This window comes from Trichosurus vulpecula, chromosome 8 (assembly GCF_011100635.1).
Source record: "Trichosurus vulpecula isolate mTriVul1 chromosome 8, mTriVul1.pri, whole genome shotgun sequence".
In the NCBI taxonomy this organism is placed as follows: Eukaryota; Metazoa; Chordata; class Mammalia; order Diprotodontia; family Phalangeridae; genus Trichosurus; species Trichosurus vulpecula.
In genome coordinates, this window is record NC_050580.1 from 8,975,025 (window position 1) to 8,991,012 (window position 15,988).

At 46.7% G+C, this 15,988-nt stretch overlaps 1 protein-coding gene across 2 annotated transcripts in view; it reads right to left on the bottom strand.

The window, feature by feature from the left end:
• DOCK1 (dedicator of cytokinesis 1) overlaps positions 1–15,988 on the bottom strand; it is a 604,993-nt gene that overhangs the window by 478,674 nt on the left and 110,331 nt on the right. For both annotated transcript variants that reach the window (XM_036734505.1, XM_036734504.1), the window contains exons 17-19: positions 6,028–6,131; positions 5,420–5,603; positions 2,267–2,364 (exon numbers count right to left, since the gene is read on the bottom strand). In XM_036734505.1, the coding sequence (XP_036590400.1) occupies positions 2,267–2,364; positions 5,420–5,603; positions 6,028–6,131 (386 nt within the window). The remainder of the gene's footprint in view (positions 1–2,266; positions 2,365–5,419; positions 5,604–6,027; positions 6,132–15,988) is intronic.

Genomic DNA, 15,988 nt, shown 5'->3' on the forward strand with positions numbered 1-15,988 from the left:
GTGGGAAGTGGGGTGTCAGGCCCCACGTGAGTGGGGAGAAGGGGACGGATGTCAGAAGTATTGCCAGGGTACAAGCCCCTGGACCTGGAAAGTGAATATGAGGGATGAAGGAGCAGTCACAGTCAGGATCATAGACTAAGCACTGGATGGAACCAAAGAAGCCATCTTTAATAGGAGAGGCCACAGAGATCAGTGATTCACCCAAGGTCACACAGATCCTAGTAACAGAGGGAGGATTCGAACCCAGGTCCTCTGACTCCCAAACCAGTGGTTTTCCTACTGTACCCTTCCTCCTCTCATGAAAGCATCAAGAATCATGCCCAGACTGTGACTCAGAAAAAGAAGACGTTTAGAGACCGGATGTATTTAGGGAAGAGGATGAAGAGCTGCAGCTAGGGCATGTCACGTATGAGATGCTCATTCAATGGGACCTCCAAGAGGAGATGATGCAGCAGGTGCGAGGTGAAGAAGGTTGGAGTTCAAGACAGATACAAATCTGTCATTTCTCAGCAGAGACGATGCTTTAACCCATTAGAGATAAGCAAGGGAGAGAGAACGGAGAAGAAGAGGGGACGGACAGACCCTTACAGGGGAAAGAGGAAGAGTTGGATGAAGGCTCAACAAAGGAAACTGAGAAAAGCACTTATGAGGGATAGAAGTCAAGTCAACAGACATTTATTAAGCACTTAGCATGTGCCAGGCTTCGGGAAAAGAGCAAAAGGACCAGCAGAGTCCAGGAAGCTAAGGGAGGAGAGAGAAGCCTGGAGACCAAGGGACCAGCTGTGCCAAAAAACGCTAAGTCAAGAAGAAAGATGATTGAGAAAAGGCCACCAAGCTAAGTGGTGAGAAGAACACTGGTCAACTTTGACCGATGCATTGAGAGGACTCTGGGTCAAGTGGCAAGGTCAGGAGCCAGACAGCAAATATGGACAATCCTTTCTGGAAGTCTGGCTGTGGCTGTTGGCTACATGACAGCACCAAGTGCAAGTCTGAAAGATCGGGGCAGGCCAGGGCTTAGTGGTAGGCAAGGGAAGAGATAGGGGAAGAGTGAAAATGAGTGGAGAGGCAATGACGGAAGCTGGCAAGCATCTGGAGTAGGGGAAGGAATAGGATCCAGGGCACAAGGAGAGAGAATCAATTAATCATCTGAATGGGGAGATTTACAGAAGCCAACAGTCTCCACTTCTGATTGTCCAAAAGGTTCTTTGTTATCAGGAAAGAACTTGAAATTGAAATGATAATCCAGGCTTAAGAGGTAACTTACTTCTTTTGCCAAAAAAAAGCCATGTGAACAGATAGAGAATGAATTCTGGGAAGAGAGAGAGTGACTTTGCTTTCTAGGCCAGAAGCCAGCCACAACACCAGCTTTGGTCCAAATATCTGGGGTCATTCATTCTTGCTCAGATAAGGCTTCCTTCCTTCTACAAGCCTGGCTGATGAAAGCTGAAGGAGCGAGACGGTGACCTAGATGGATCCCATACACAGAACCCACACATAGGCCTATATTCACTGGATAAAGAGGAAAATGCAAAATATCAGCAAACTATCCTAATTCATCATGGGAAAAAATAAATGCTCTTCTTCCAACGAGATAATCCTATACTCATTCCCCAAAAACATGGTCCCAGGCTCCTTTCCCACCCAGCTCAGGGGCCAGCATTTTCGTTAGCTCTTGGCTGAAGACCGTCAGCACTCTATTCCTCTTGAAATTACTTGGTCAGTGTTTGTGGAGGAGTCATACACTCCCAAAGGTTGAGTTCTGAAGCCAGGCACCACTTCATGTTTCTCATTTATATCTGACTTATTATATATACATAATAGGAGCTTAATAAATGCTTGCCAAATTGAGCAGTAGATGCAACAAGCAGTCAAGGAGTAGCAGGATTTGGGGAAGGCAGAGGACCTGCCCTCTTAGGACAGAAAAGTTTCTTGGGGGACAAATCCCCAACACAGATGGCCCTAATACTCACAACTACTTGGTAAGTGCGTTAAGGGGCTCTGAGCCAATTGCATTCTGAGGGATTAGGGAGAAAGGCAGAAAAGAACAAGGAAGACTTCATGGAGTCGGCATATTTGACTAGGACCTGAAAAGAGAAGTATGAATGACTAACAACCCAAGGAAAGGCATGAGCAAAGAGCTTGGAATGTCCACAATATTTTCAGGGGAGCTCTCTGGGACTCAGCTTCCTCCTCTGTAAAACGGAGGGCTTGGACCAGATGGCCTCCTAGGGCTCTTAAAAAATACAAGTCTGGGGACGTGTATTACCTTGACCACTTCTCCTCCATCCACCTTCATCAGCTGTCTCAAATTCTGCTGTAACAAGTTGGTGTTGGAGCGCCATTTCAGAAGGCCCAGGAGATCCACTGGAAACAGAAAGCAACAATCAGCCATGCCCAGCAGCTCTGCCCGCCCTCCCCATCGGAGGAATCCCAGCCCCGTCTCTTCTGCACACAGGACTCCTGCCAGCTGAGCACGGCCCTGCCTCCTCCCAAGGACATCTGACTAGAAGTTCACTGCTGTGCCCACTCGTTCAGGCCGACGGCACCGAGATTCACGGCTCCCGACGACATTTACTAGCAAATGATTTCTGTCTAACAGCTTTATAAACCCATTCAGAGGGCCCAGACCAAAAGAGGGCAAAGCTTTCCATTCTGGATGGAAGGCAGCTTTCAAAGAGGGGCAGGGTGCCCAGGTGACTGGAGTTCATCCAAAAAAGCCAGAATCAAATGTTATCTGAGCAGTTTCACATTGCAGATCAAACCTTTACCAAAAGGAAAAAAAAATCCATGAATTCAAATATTGTACGAGTGACTGATTCAATGTGTAGCCGGCATGATCCAGGAAAGTGACCTCTCAGAGCTCTAAGGACCCTCGAATCATAGCATTACTCCTGCTCCACGGTTCTCTGGCCTCTGTGAGTTCTTTTGTTGTGGGGTTTTACTTTTTTTTTTTCTTTTAAAGAAAAATTTCAAAGACGGAATTGATTTTTTTAAGGGCTAAAGGTGGGAGAAAATGTGCAGTAATACATTTTTTTAAGCACCACAAGATGTTCAGGAATGGAGAGCGTGTAACAAACAAGTCACTAAGAAAAAAATAAAACACCTGCACAGCTTGTCAGGCCAAGGTGTGTGGCGATCTCAAGATTACTGAACACGTGGTAATTAGTGTTCCTAGAAGAGAGAGGCTGGCCAATGAAGAGGCAAGTTGGGTCTCAGCACCATGGCCACAGGGAGAAGGTCAGGGAGCTGGCAACATCCACTGAAGAGATCTGGGCAATGAAAATGAATGCAACCAGCCCAAGATGGGGCAAATGCTCACATCTACACTGGGCAGCTAGGGGCTCCTCGGTGCACAGAGCCCTGGCCTTGGAGTCGGGAAGACCTCAGGTACTGAGTATTCTCATTCACTGACCAGAAAGAAGCCAAGATTTACAACACAGGGATTAATTAATGAATAGCTTGGCTGCCTTCAAGACTCAGAACAAATCCTACTTTTTACAGACAGTCTTTCTTGGTCCACCACATGGCATGGCCTTCCTCTCTCCACGACCTTCCATCTGCACTGTATATATCTTGTGTATATCTAATTATTTACTAGTAGCCCCCTCCAGGGACCATGTTTTTGCCTTTCTCTGTATCTCCCATGCTTAGTACCATGTTGGCTTCGCACACAGTAAGTGATTGATAAATGCTTGCTGCCTGGCTAACAGATTTAGAATTGGAAAGGAAGGCAGAGATCATTTAGTCCCCCTCACTTCAGTTTAAAGAAGAGAAAAGTAAAGGCCAGAAAGGTGTGGGTCATAAGGGACAGGACTGGGAAGAGAACCAAGGTCCTCTAACTCCAAACCAAAATTATCTCTTGAGTATATGGCACTATCTCTCCAAGAATGGACCACTTCCTCCTCTGCCTCCATTCACCTCTGTCCATCACTTCCAAAGAAGAGAGTGGGCTGCAACTGGAGGCAGAGGCCTGAGCTGAGATCCCACCTCTGACACTTAATTTTGATGTGACCATCAGCAAATTCTTCGCCCTATGTAGAAAATGGGTGGGTTGGTTTCTAGAGTGTCCATCAGCTCTGAAGTCAAGAAGCCAAGGATAAGACTGCCTATTATAGAGGTTGCATTTCCAACAGCCCCACTGTGCCAAAGGAAAGAACTGAGACACCAAAAGGTTAAATAAACTCAGGGTCACCCAATTGAACATAAGAAAGTTTGTTCCATGCCAGAGTTTGGGATTTCCATTTCCAGCTCCCTTCTCTTTCCCCTAGTCCTTCTACCTTCTCTGCATCGTTGACACTGCTGAAGTACAAACAACGATACAAAATCAAGATACGGGCCACAACTCTCCTGCTAAGTCACGATAGACACGTTAATAAGCAAAAGTGTCTGTCCCACCATCAATGGTGCTAAATTGGGGTCTAAGATTTCAAGGCAACATAAAAGAGAGGACCTTGATTTGATCTTCTGGGAAATGGATAGAAAGGAGGAGATAAAATGATGTCCAAGGTCCCAAAGGGTCCTACATGATGACGGCCATTCTCCAATGACTTGAGTTTTACAAAGTGGTCTTTTCTCCCCCCAAGTCCCTACACTGTCTCCGGTGTGCTCCTACACAAAATAACCAAAAAAGACATTTGACAGAGAGATGCTGCCGAAGAGACCACACCAAGTGCAGCCTCTGGGGCTGTGGGAGACCCATGAGTGGGCGTGTGGACGCCAGATTCACCCCACTGATCCCTGCTATTCCAGAGGCACCGCTGCTGGCTGGCCAAGCGACGTTCACGTAACCCAGCCCAATTAGAGGTCAAGCTCTGGCAGACGGGCACCTTTGAAAAGAATGCCTCGGCTCCTTCCTCCCTGCATCTTAATCACTGGGTACATCACCATTTCTAGTACCAGTGAAAACCAAAGAGACGAGTGTCTGAAACGAACCAGATCCTTCCTCTTCTGTACACAGTGGATCCCACACTGATCGCTGCCGACATAGAGCTACGGAGAGGCCCAGAAAGAGCAAGGGCAGGAAGACATCTCACCACACACCAAGTGGGCCCAGTGGAAGAAGCACTGGGCCTGGAGGTAGGAAGCCCTGAGTTTAAATCCGACCTCAGACACTACCTGCGTGACCTGGAGCAAGACCCTTAGCCCTGTTTGCCTCAGTTTCCACACCCGTAGAATGAGAATAGTAACAGTGCCTACCTCTCAGGGCTGTTTGAGGATCGAACAAGGTCCAGTGAGAAAGCACAAGCACAGTGCCTGGCACATAGTAGGTGCCATAGGAAGACCTGTTCCCTCCTCCTTTCCCTCTCAGTACTAGAAATCTACAGGGTCTTTGTCCATCCTGCTCTACAGCAAGAACCCTGCAACCTAGAAGGAAGGAGGAACGGGGCAGCCCTTGGGAGCGAGACGCCCCCAGACTCACCATTCTGGGTGAGCTTCGTCGAGCAAACGAGAGTGGAGATCTGGAAGGAGTCTTTGCTGATGGTGCAGCTGCCCAGGTTCTGCATGCTCTTCCCTGTGGCTGAGTGGCCTTTCTCCTCCAGCTCAATCTTGGTCGACGGCAGGCACAGGTATGTCGAGGCGTCTTCAAGCTTCTTTGCTTCCGCCTAGAAGGTGGTTTATCAATTATAATATCCAGTACAAGTCGGAAAAAAGAAGGCACATGCATGCACAAACGCACACACACACACACACACACACACACACACACACTCATATCCTCCTACACAAATAGCCGTGACACATGCACGCACTCATCCACACATGAAAATGCACATATACTCACATTCACATGCTCATGCACACGCACACATACTTACAACATACTCATACACAAACATACATACCGCACGCATACACGCACATGCACAAACTTTTCCACTCAAGTATCACCATGGTCCTCTCGATTCCCAGAGGATTGACCTTAGATGAATAATGAGTTTTCTCATAAAATGGAAATGCCTGTTGAGGTCAGCCCACTGGGAAAGGATTTGAAGAAACTGATGCAGCCTGGCTGATCCAAGGCCGTACCTTGTACACGATGAGGTCGTGTTCTCCATCTCTTAAAGTCGTCCCATCGTATCGCATCAACTTCACAAAGGCTAAGGAAAAGATCTTCTCAGATTTGTCCTTAGCTGGAATTAAGCATACAAACACACCCACTGGTTAGAGAGCAGGCCTGTTCTCACAACCACTATTTCACTGTATTATTTGGGAGTCAGAAAAAAAAAAGATGTCACCAATGAGAAAATGGACCAGAAAGCTGGACAAATAGAATACAAAATGTAAACTTCCCCTACACACAATCTCTGTCTCTGTCTCTCCCACTTCCTCCTCCCTCCGTCTTTCTCCCTCGCTTACTCCCTCCCTTTTTCCTTCCTTTCCTCCCCCATTGCTTCTTCTATTTCTCCCTTTCCTCCTTCACTCTCTCTTTTCAATACAAGTATCAGTGATGTCACTGATGTCAGGTCTCCTTCCACCAACTCAGACCATGACCTCTCTAAGCCTCACTAAATGACCTTCCCAAATCACCAGAGCTGAAAGATTCCCAGCCTTCCATGTGGTGACATGTTTCACTGAAGTGCAGTGACCTGAGCCTTAGACTAAAGCCCTACAGTGCATCACCAGGCCCCAGCCCAATGACTTCCTATATTCCTAGGACCAGACAAGGGTAGTGCTCCAGGAACAAAGACGTCAAGAATCCAGCACCTCTCGCATTGGACAACAAAACATTGAAGGAAGATTTTTGTCCTCATCTCTGGTACACTGATTGATTTTTGTCAAGGGATATGTGACCTCCTCAGCGTTGGCACTCCCTCTAACAAAACAGAGTGCAGCCCCTCCCACACGCATCTCACCCACATCCTTCCATAGATCCAGCCAAGGGAGTCTAAGGGATGGCATACACTTTGAAAAAGAAAACCTCTCCACATGTACAAAACTATTTACAGGAGCTCTCTTTGTGGTGTCAAAGAATTGGAGATCAAGGGGATGCCCATCCATTGGGGAATGGCTGAATAAGTTGTGGTATATGAGTGTAATGGAATACTATTGTGCTTTAAGAAATGAGGAGCAGACAGACTTCATTATAACCTGGGAAGACTTATATGAACTGATGAGTGAGGGGAGCAGAACCAGGAGATCATTATACATGATTACAAATACACGGTATCCATGATGACTAACTTTGATAGACTTGGCTCTTCTCAGCAATGCAAGGTTCTAAGACACCTCCAGAAGACTCAAGATGGAAAGGGTGATTCACATCCAGAGAAAGAATTACAGAGTCTGAAGGCAAACTATTCGTTCTCTCTCTTTGTTTTGTTGGGTTTTGTTTTTGCTTTTGTTTCTGTTTTGTTTCTTCTTTCTCATGGTTCGCTCCATTGATTATAATTCTTGTTTACAACCTGACTATTGTGAAAATATGTTTAGTGTGAAGATGTATGCAGAACCTATATCGGATTACATGCTGTTGTGGGTGGGGAGGGGGGAGGAGAGGGAGAGGGAGAGAATTCCAAACTCAAAAACTTGTGGAATTGAATGTTGTAAATTAAAAATAAAATTTCAAAGGAAAAGAAAAAGAAAAAGAAAACCTCTCCAAACGCCCAAAGGGCAAACCATTCCACAAACATTCCCTCCTGAATTTCATGGAAATACGCTAGGATAGCTCCTTTGTGATTTCATTCCCAGGCCTTTTCTTTGGCCCTCCTGTGCCTGAGCTGCTACCCAACCTGACCTCCAAGTCCAGGTTTCACCAGCCTCCTTCCCAGCTAAAATCCCATCTTCTACAGGAAGCCTTTCTTGATGCTCCTTCTAATACCTTCCTTCTGTCAATTATCTCCAATTAATTCTACCTATGACTTGTTTCTACATAGTTGTCTCCCCCATCAAACAGTTAGCACTTCGAGGGCAGGAAGGCTCTTTGCCTTTCTTTGCAGACTGTGTTTGTTGGTAAGCAAAATGGGCTCCTTAGCACTTAGTTCAACAAGTGCCCTTGAAGAGTTTGGCTTTTGTTCGCTTTGAGTAATTCAGTGTATTTCATTGAGCCTTACTAGGTGCTAAGCCCCAGGCCCAAACCCCTATTAGGTGTAAAACCTTAGTGGGTGTGGATTGGCAACTAAGGTGGGGCCCAAGGTGGGGCTAACTAAGGGAGGGCCTAGTTTACAAATGAGTTTGAGTGACAGGTTTGGGACATCAGAGGCTCTTAGACCACATGGGTTTAAGTCCGCCTCTTTGTGACGATTTTAGGTCACATGGGTGAGTCGCATGTGTGACTCACCCCTGACTCTGAAAAAGATAGAAAAACCAGGGGTTGGCCTCCTCTTCCTTGGAACTCTTTCCCACAGCAGTGGTGTCACACGTGACTCTGGGCCAGCCCTTGTTCTGAGCTCCCGGGCTGAACCTAGATGTTGGTAACTATGAATTGTATTGGGTCTGTCTGTTGATGTTTGTAATTTGTTTGTATGTTGCTCTGAAGTTCAGGGTGCTGGCCTTCTCCCCTGAACTAAGTGACTGATATTTGTATGCTGAATTAAACTAAGCTTGTCAACCCCTTCACGTAGCTTTCCTTATTAAAGCAGATCAAAAGAACCTGTGCTTTTGCCACATGCTTGTTGTTGGGCTCGTGTTGGTCTTACACCCCCACAACAGCTGCTAGCCAGACTGTTGAAACACAGACCCAGCATACAGTAGGTGATTAATAAATGTTTACTGACTGATTGTATGCAGATGCTCCCCTCCCTAATTAACCAACCATCAGAAAAGAAGTCAAATGGTAGGAAAAGCTCCAAACCCTGAGGTTCTCAATTAAATTCCCTGACAATTCTCCAACACAGTAAGGATAATCTAAATAAGTTCAGTTCTCCAGACACAACAATCCAATTATTCTAAGCATTTGAACATAACACCCCACTGCCACAAGACAGATATGGATATGAACAAAGAATATGCCCATTTCAAGGGGCCTCTGAAAATCAGAAGCATCTTCAGCTGTCCAGGGCTCAGGAACTGAGAGTCGGGAAGGACCTGAAAAGTCCCAGGGTCTGACATCTCATGGTGGGAAGGACTTCAGACACAATGGAAGCCAGTCTCTTCAGTTTGCAGAAGAGGAATATTAGGTCCACAGAAAGGCAGGGAGCTATGCTTCTAGGATCATAGATTTGGAACCAGGGACGATATCAGAGCCATCCTGTCTGAGACTGTCATTTTACAGTTAGGAAACTCACCCAAGGAGGTTAAGCGATGAGCTGAAAGTCATACAGGGTAACTGAACAGCCTTTGCCACTTACTAGCCCCCCTGGGCCCGTCCCCTGACCTCTGTTTCCTCCATTTCCTCATCTTTAAAATGAAGACGACACCAATACCAACTCAGAGGTGTGTTGTGAGAATCAAGTGAGAGGATGAAGCTCCAACTGGAACCTTGGCCCTCTGACACCAAACCCAAGGCTCTCCCCAGTCCCCAGAATTAAGATCTCACTCTTTATTAACTGTGGTGTCAAAAGCCTAATAAGTCTGACCAAGAGTGAAAGTGAACTATAGACAGATGTGCGTGTGGACCTCTCTCTTACTGAAGGAGCAGCAGTTCAGAAGGCTAAATGGCAGTGATTGTCTACACACGATTTCCCTAATCCTAGGTGAGGTCTAATACAGTAAGTGCTGCTTTTCTTAGCCTTACTAATTTCTAGATGAAATAAGTGACTCTACTTTATTATAGGATCATTAAGCACCGTTATTGAGGAGGTGGTTCATAGTGCAACAAACCCACGGCTGATCTGGAAATCATGAGCTGTGGGGTGGATATTATTCCTCCCAACCCCCCCCCCAATGGGCTCTAGTCCTTTTCTACCATGACTGTCTGTCTTCCTCTGGACAATCTCCAGTATATCCACGAACTTCTGGAAAGGACTCATATAAACTGAACACAAGAGTCCAACCATGAGCCTGAGGAAGTCAGGACAAACATGTCCCCAGTCCTGGTCATTACAGCTCTCTGACCAAGGCCTAAGGCTGCACGAGCCTTCTTGGCAGCCATGTCCACCCACTGACTCACACGAAGCTCCCACTCCACTCAAACTCCAGGATGTTTTTCAGCTAAATGTCTATGTAGCCAAACTTCCCCCAACTTGTACTTGTGACTTTTATATTTTTCTTGGTAGTCAAATGTAGCATATTGAGCCTACTAAACTCCATTTCTTATTAAATTTAACCAAATGTTCTAGCTCATCACACATTTCTCGAGCTCTGAGTCAATCGTTCAATGTGTTAGTCACCTTTAATTCCAGCTTTCCATCAACCACAAATTGAATGCATGTGTCACGTGTCCCTTCATCCAAGTCTGGGATGAAAATGGCAAATGGCAAAGGGCTCAGCCCGGATCCCTGGGGCATCCCATTGGACACCACTTTCTTTTTTTTTCTTTTTTTTTTTTGCAGGGGGGGGGGGGAAGCAGGGTAATTGAGGTTAAGTGACTTGCCCAAGGTCACACAGCTAGTAAGTGTGTCAAGTGTCTGAGACCAGATTTGAACTCTGGTCCTCCCAACTCCAGTGTCAGTGCTCTACTCACTGCGCTCCCTAGCTGCCCCTGGACGGCACTTTCTAAGATGAACTACGCATGTATCAGGTTATTCACCCAATGGGTCCCAAATGCACTTCAGTGGACAATCTCCTCCTTTTCCATAAGGACAGCATGAGAGGCCTGACTTTGCTCAAATCAGAGTACTCTCTCTCAGTTCAGTGCCCTGTCACAAAGAGGAAATGCTGCTCCTCTAGCACAAATGTCCCGTTTCTAGGAAGCCTGGATGTCTCAGAGATCGCCACATCCTTCTCCAGAGGTTTAGCCTTCAGCACTGTCTCTTACAGCATTTTCAAATCAGCTTCACAGAGTCCGGTGACTCCCATGTATTCATTTCAGATGATAGTTGTGTCTTTGTCAAACAATGATTGCTTCCCAATAAATCTGACTCCATCACTAAAAACAGGTGAGTAGGAAAAGGAAGGAGCCAATATAGTCTCAGTCTCTCCACCAATTTCTGACCTGAATTTGACGTGGCAGGTTTCAGCCACTGATGGCATTCAGAGCCATGCATCTTGGTAGTACCTTAATCTGTTTCTAAAAAATCATGAGCTGTGACCCTTCAAGATTTCATCTTTCAGACAGTAAAAACAAACAAACAAACAAAAAGTCCAAGAGGGAATCCAATGGGATACAGTCTTTCAACTCTATCCACCTTCCTAGTCTGGACCTAATTCTGCTCAGCCAAGATGGACTGATGGGCGAAGATGCAATGGGACCCATGGGGGTGTCTGACATGAAAAGGGCATCCCACAGACTTTGGGGAAGGAGATGTCAAAGTGTTCAATGAAGAGAGTAGGCTCCAAAGACACTCGAAGGAATCACAATTCTCAAGAGAGAGGGAGGCTCTAGGAAATAAAGACCTCAGAATGGGAACTAAAGGAATTAATAGGGAAAATACCAAGGGGGAAGAGGACAACCTGCAACAGACAGGTATACAGCAGCTTAAAGTTTGCAGAGCATTTTGAATTCTCTCTTCTGAGCCTCAAAATAACAGTTTGAAAAAGTAGCTCCAGGTCTTCTGAACCGCATTTAATAGATAAGGAATAGAGGCTCAGAAGGTAAGTGACTTGTGTACTGCTGGCTCCATGGGAGAAGTCTCACCTGCCACACAGAGAAGGCAATTCTGAGCCAATGCAGGAAAAATGGGGTACAGTGGGCAGGGGAAAGCACCTGGAAGTAGAATCATGGGAGGAAATTTCTAAGTGTACTTCAGGTACTAATAACTTGGGAGACCTTGAGCAAGTGACTCAATGTGTCTGACCCCTTAGTTTCCTCACCTGTAAAACGAGGGAATCAGACTAGATGACCACCACGGTACCTTCCCCCTCCATCCAGATCTGTGCCCAGAGTCATACATCTGATCATTGTCAAAGGTAAGATTCAAACCTAGGTGGGTTTTCCTGATTCTAAACAAGTCACTGTCTCCAACGTCCCTCTCAATGATTAAGAGAAGAATAAGAATGATAATGTGAAAGACTCACTAGTGAGAGAGAAGGTGAGAATTCACAGACAAAAAAGTCAGTGTTCTTTCGTTTTCTCTGCCATAGAGGATGAGGATCAGAAAGATAGGGGAAAACAGTTACGAGGGAACTCAAGGCCAAGACACTGAAGGACCACACGGGAGCAGAAGTCAATAAAGACAAGATTCCTCTTCTAGAAACTCACACCCCAGGATACTAAAAGGAACCCACAATGAACAATGCTCAGGGGCCATGGTGGAACTGTCGGACTTGACAGTGGCATTAGAAGACCCAAGAGGAGCAACTGCCTGATCTTCCTCCAGGGGAAAGAGGAAGCTTTTGGAGACTTTATGTGAATCACTGAGCACATTCTTACAGAGGTTATCAAAAGGATGGCACATGAAGATTAGAAAGGGAAGCAGTGATCACTGGGAAGCAGTGGGCCAAGGACAAGTCAGGCCGAAAGGAAACCATTCTCTTTTCTTTGCCAAAGCCAGAATGGCAACTCACGTCCAGCAAGGCAGCCGGCAGTGTGCTCTAGGATATCCCTGTGAATAAGCTTGAGCAATGGACCCGGGCGACAATCTAATTAAGTGCATAAAGATGAATGACTATATCCAAAGGCAGAAAACTTTCTAAGAACAGTTGGATAGGACTTTCCCAAGGTTCTTGATCACCAGATTCGTGTCAACCTGGAGCAAAGTCTGAATGGATGTTACAGAACTGTGTCATTGGCCCGATTCTCATTGGCTTAAAAATAATTGATAACTTGAAATACATAAATGGCCCACTTATCCAATCTGCAGGCACCATGAAGTCGAGAGGCACGGCTAAAACAAGAGATGAGACTGCCTAGATCCGAAGGAAAAGTTGTGAACAAGCTGAAAGGGTGATCCCAATCAAGTAAGAGAAAACGTGCTTGGAACCAAACTGCCTGGGACCTCTCAGACACGAGCACCGGCTCCATCACCCCAGATCACAGGCCCATCACTTCTTCTCATGCCATGCAATGGCACATGCCCACAAGGCCATCCAAGTCACAGTGGGACTTCCTCCTATTTCCTTCACTTTCTTGGCATTGCCAGGTCAGTGCAAATTTGTGCACTCACTTTCAAATATTCACCTGCATCATACCTGATCATGGGAGACACCAGTCACCGGGTCAGTCGATCAGCACTGATCAAGAGCCAAGCACCGGGAATGCACAGAAACGTTGGTTCAAGGCAAGGTTTTATAGGGAATGCAAACTCAACGGCTATCGACAGTGAGATATGGCCCCGAGAACGGTCTTCACAGGGGCAGCAGGGTGAGGTGACAGAGCATCCAGAGTGGAGTTGAGAAGACCTGAGCTCAAATCCAGCCTCAGACACTAACTAGCTGTGTGATCTTGAGTGTGTCACTCCATTTGCCTCTGCTTCCTCAACTATAAGATGGAGCTAATAGCATCTACCTCTCAAATGAGATAACATTCCTAAAGTGTTAACACAAAGCCGGGCACATAACAAGCATTTAATAAATGCTTGTTTGCCTCCTTCTAGGACAAAAGGGGGGAAAATTCCACATACTATGTATTCCAGTGCTTAGCACGGTACCCAGCAAGTGTTTAATAAATGACTGTTGACTGAATGGATATCCTGTAATGACCTCCCATGAAGAGAGACTCTGAGGGAGGCAGGGAAGAAGACTCAGGCCTTAACCCTGGCCACACGGCTTAGTTATCAGGGGCAGTAGTGGAACCCGTGGTCGGCCCTCTGTCTGCTGCACCAGGCTGTGTGCCATGCAGCTACAAGGTGGCTGACTTTCATTTTCTAGTCTATAGATTTCCGTGGTCATATACATGGAGGCAGAGGAAGTAATCTCTGGTAAAAAGCACGTTAAAAAAAAAAGCCAGCACACCAAAGACAAGCCTTTGGTGCAAGCTGTGAGTAGGTGGGTGGGTACTGCATGTATTCATGAGTGCCTGGCTCAAGTGGAATCCGCTGCCCTGAAACCCCAACCAGGAATAAGGAGACCTGCCAAGGCCATCCAGCACCAGACCTAAAATCAGGCATAGTGTAAGGGGGGGGGGGCTCCCTGGGGTCCCAGGGCAGAAGAATTAATCATCTAAAGCCACCTGGCCAAAAGCCCTTTATCTGGGATGTGACACAGGTCCTCTCCATGAGGAGGGCAGCCCAGGACAAGGACAGGAAGGACAGCTTGAAACGGAGACCAAAAACACAAAAGGGCTCAGGAATGAGAGCTGTGTCTAAATGACTACAACCGACCAAATGTGTGGCCTGAGAATGACTAGAAAGAATCTAAATCCCACAAACTCAGGGACGGGAGGGGGATATCGAGACCAGCCACCCAGGCCCTCCTTAGCCAAAGATATCATACCATCCAAGGGGCCCTCAATCCTCTGTGGGAAGACCTCCAGTGAACAGTGACTAACATGGCCCCTGGGCCTGGCCCATCTACCTTTACACATCTCTGCTGGCGATCAAGCTTTCCTTTCTATCTACCTTCCCCCACGTACCCCTAGATCTACGCTCTGGGGACAAGCAGGTCCAAAATGCCCCCTCCACAGGACGGCCCTTCGGTTGTTTAAAGATGAGAGAGCACGTCCCTTAAAAGTCCCTTGTGGGACGCCAGGCAATACTCATTACCATTACCCTCGTCGTGATTATCATGAATTATTATAGCAGCTGACATTCATACAGTGCGTACTGTGTGCCAGGCACTGTGCTAAGAGCTTAGCAAATATGATCATCCCCTCTGGGCCTCGCAACAACCCTGGAAGGCAGCTGCTGCTACGGTCCTCAGTGGAGAGCTTTGCATCTCATCTCATGACCAAGGCCCCTTCTTTCTAGATCACACGACATTCGCCTTCCCGGCTCTCCAAACAACCAGCTTTTTCCTGGTGATTGCTGCAATTTTCCAGGCCCTACAAGGAGTCTCTCCACTGACTATTCCAACACTGCACTGTTTCATGAATGCTGGGATTTAAGGGAAGATTTCTTTCTTCCTTTAGGATCATGGAAAACCTGGCATCATTTCCCAAATGGCTAATGACCCAGAATGAGCCAAGCGTGACCCCAGGAGCAACAACATGAAAAGATCTGGAGGAAGGCCTCAGTTAAGCAGAATCGCTTCCTGAGGGCAGCTGGGCAGCCCAGGCAGGAAGAGTCAGGAAGACAAATGAAGATCCCACCTCGGGCACTTAGTAGCTATGGGTTCTGGGCCAGTCGCTTGACTTCAGCCTCAATTCCCTCATTTTATAAAATGGGGTAATGTTAACACTTATCCTGCAGGACTGCTGTGAAGATCAAATCAGATACCATGTGCAGCAAATGTCAGGTTATGTTATATTATATCATATTCTATTATATTCCCTAAAGTGGCATGACAATGTCAGCTGCATAGACTTTAACCTGGAAGGACCCAGGGTTGACCTGGGCAAGACCCGCTTGGGAAACTGAAGGCAGAGATGGGCCGAGATCCATCCTGCAGGAGTGATTGTGCACCTCGCTGAGGTAGCCAACTAAGTCAAAGGGACCCTAAATAACTTACTTAATCAAGATGCTCCTAACAAATGAACCATCTCAAAGTCGCTTGCAGCAACCGCAGAAGGAAACTGCTGAGGAGCATTTTCACTCCTAGGCTTCTGAACATTCCTAGTTTGCTAAAGGCCGCCCTAGAGGTCCCTCCGATGCTCAGCTGATGGTCTATTCATTTGCTTCATCCTGTGGCTCCTCTGCTCTACAACTTCACACAGCTCCCTCCTACCCTTTGGTCTAAATCTCTGGCATGCCCTTCAGCACCTCCATAAAACGGTCCCCACTTGTAGCCTTGAACCAGCCTTCTTTTTGCCCAGAGGAGTGCCAAGAAAATGACATCCATTCCCCACACCAGGACTTTGTTCACTCGTTGCCCATGAAATGACCCATCCCCTCCATCCATTAGATCCTCCGAGGCCCCA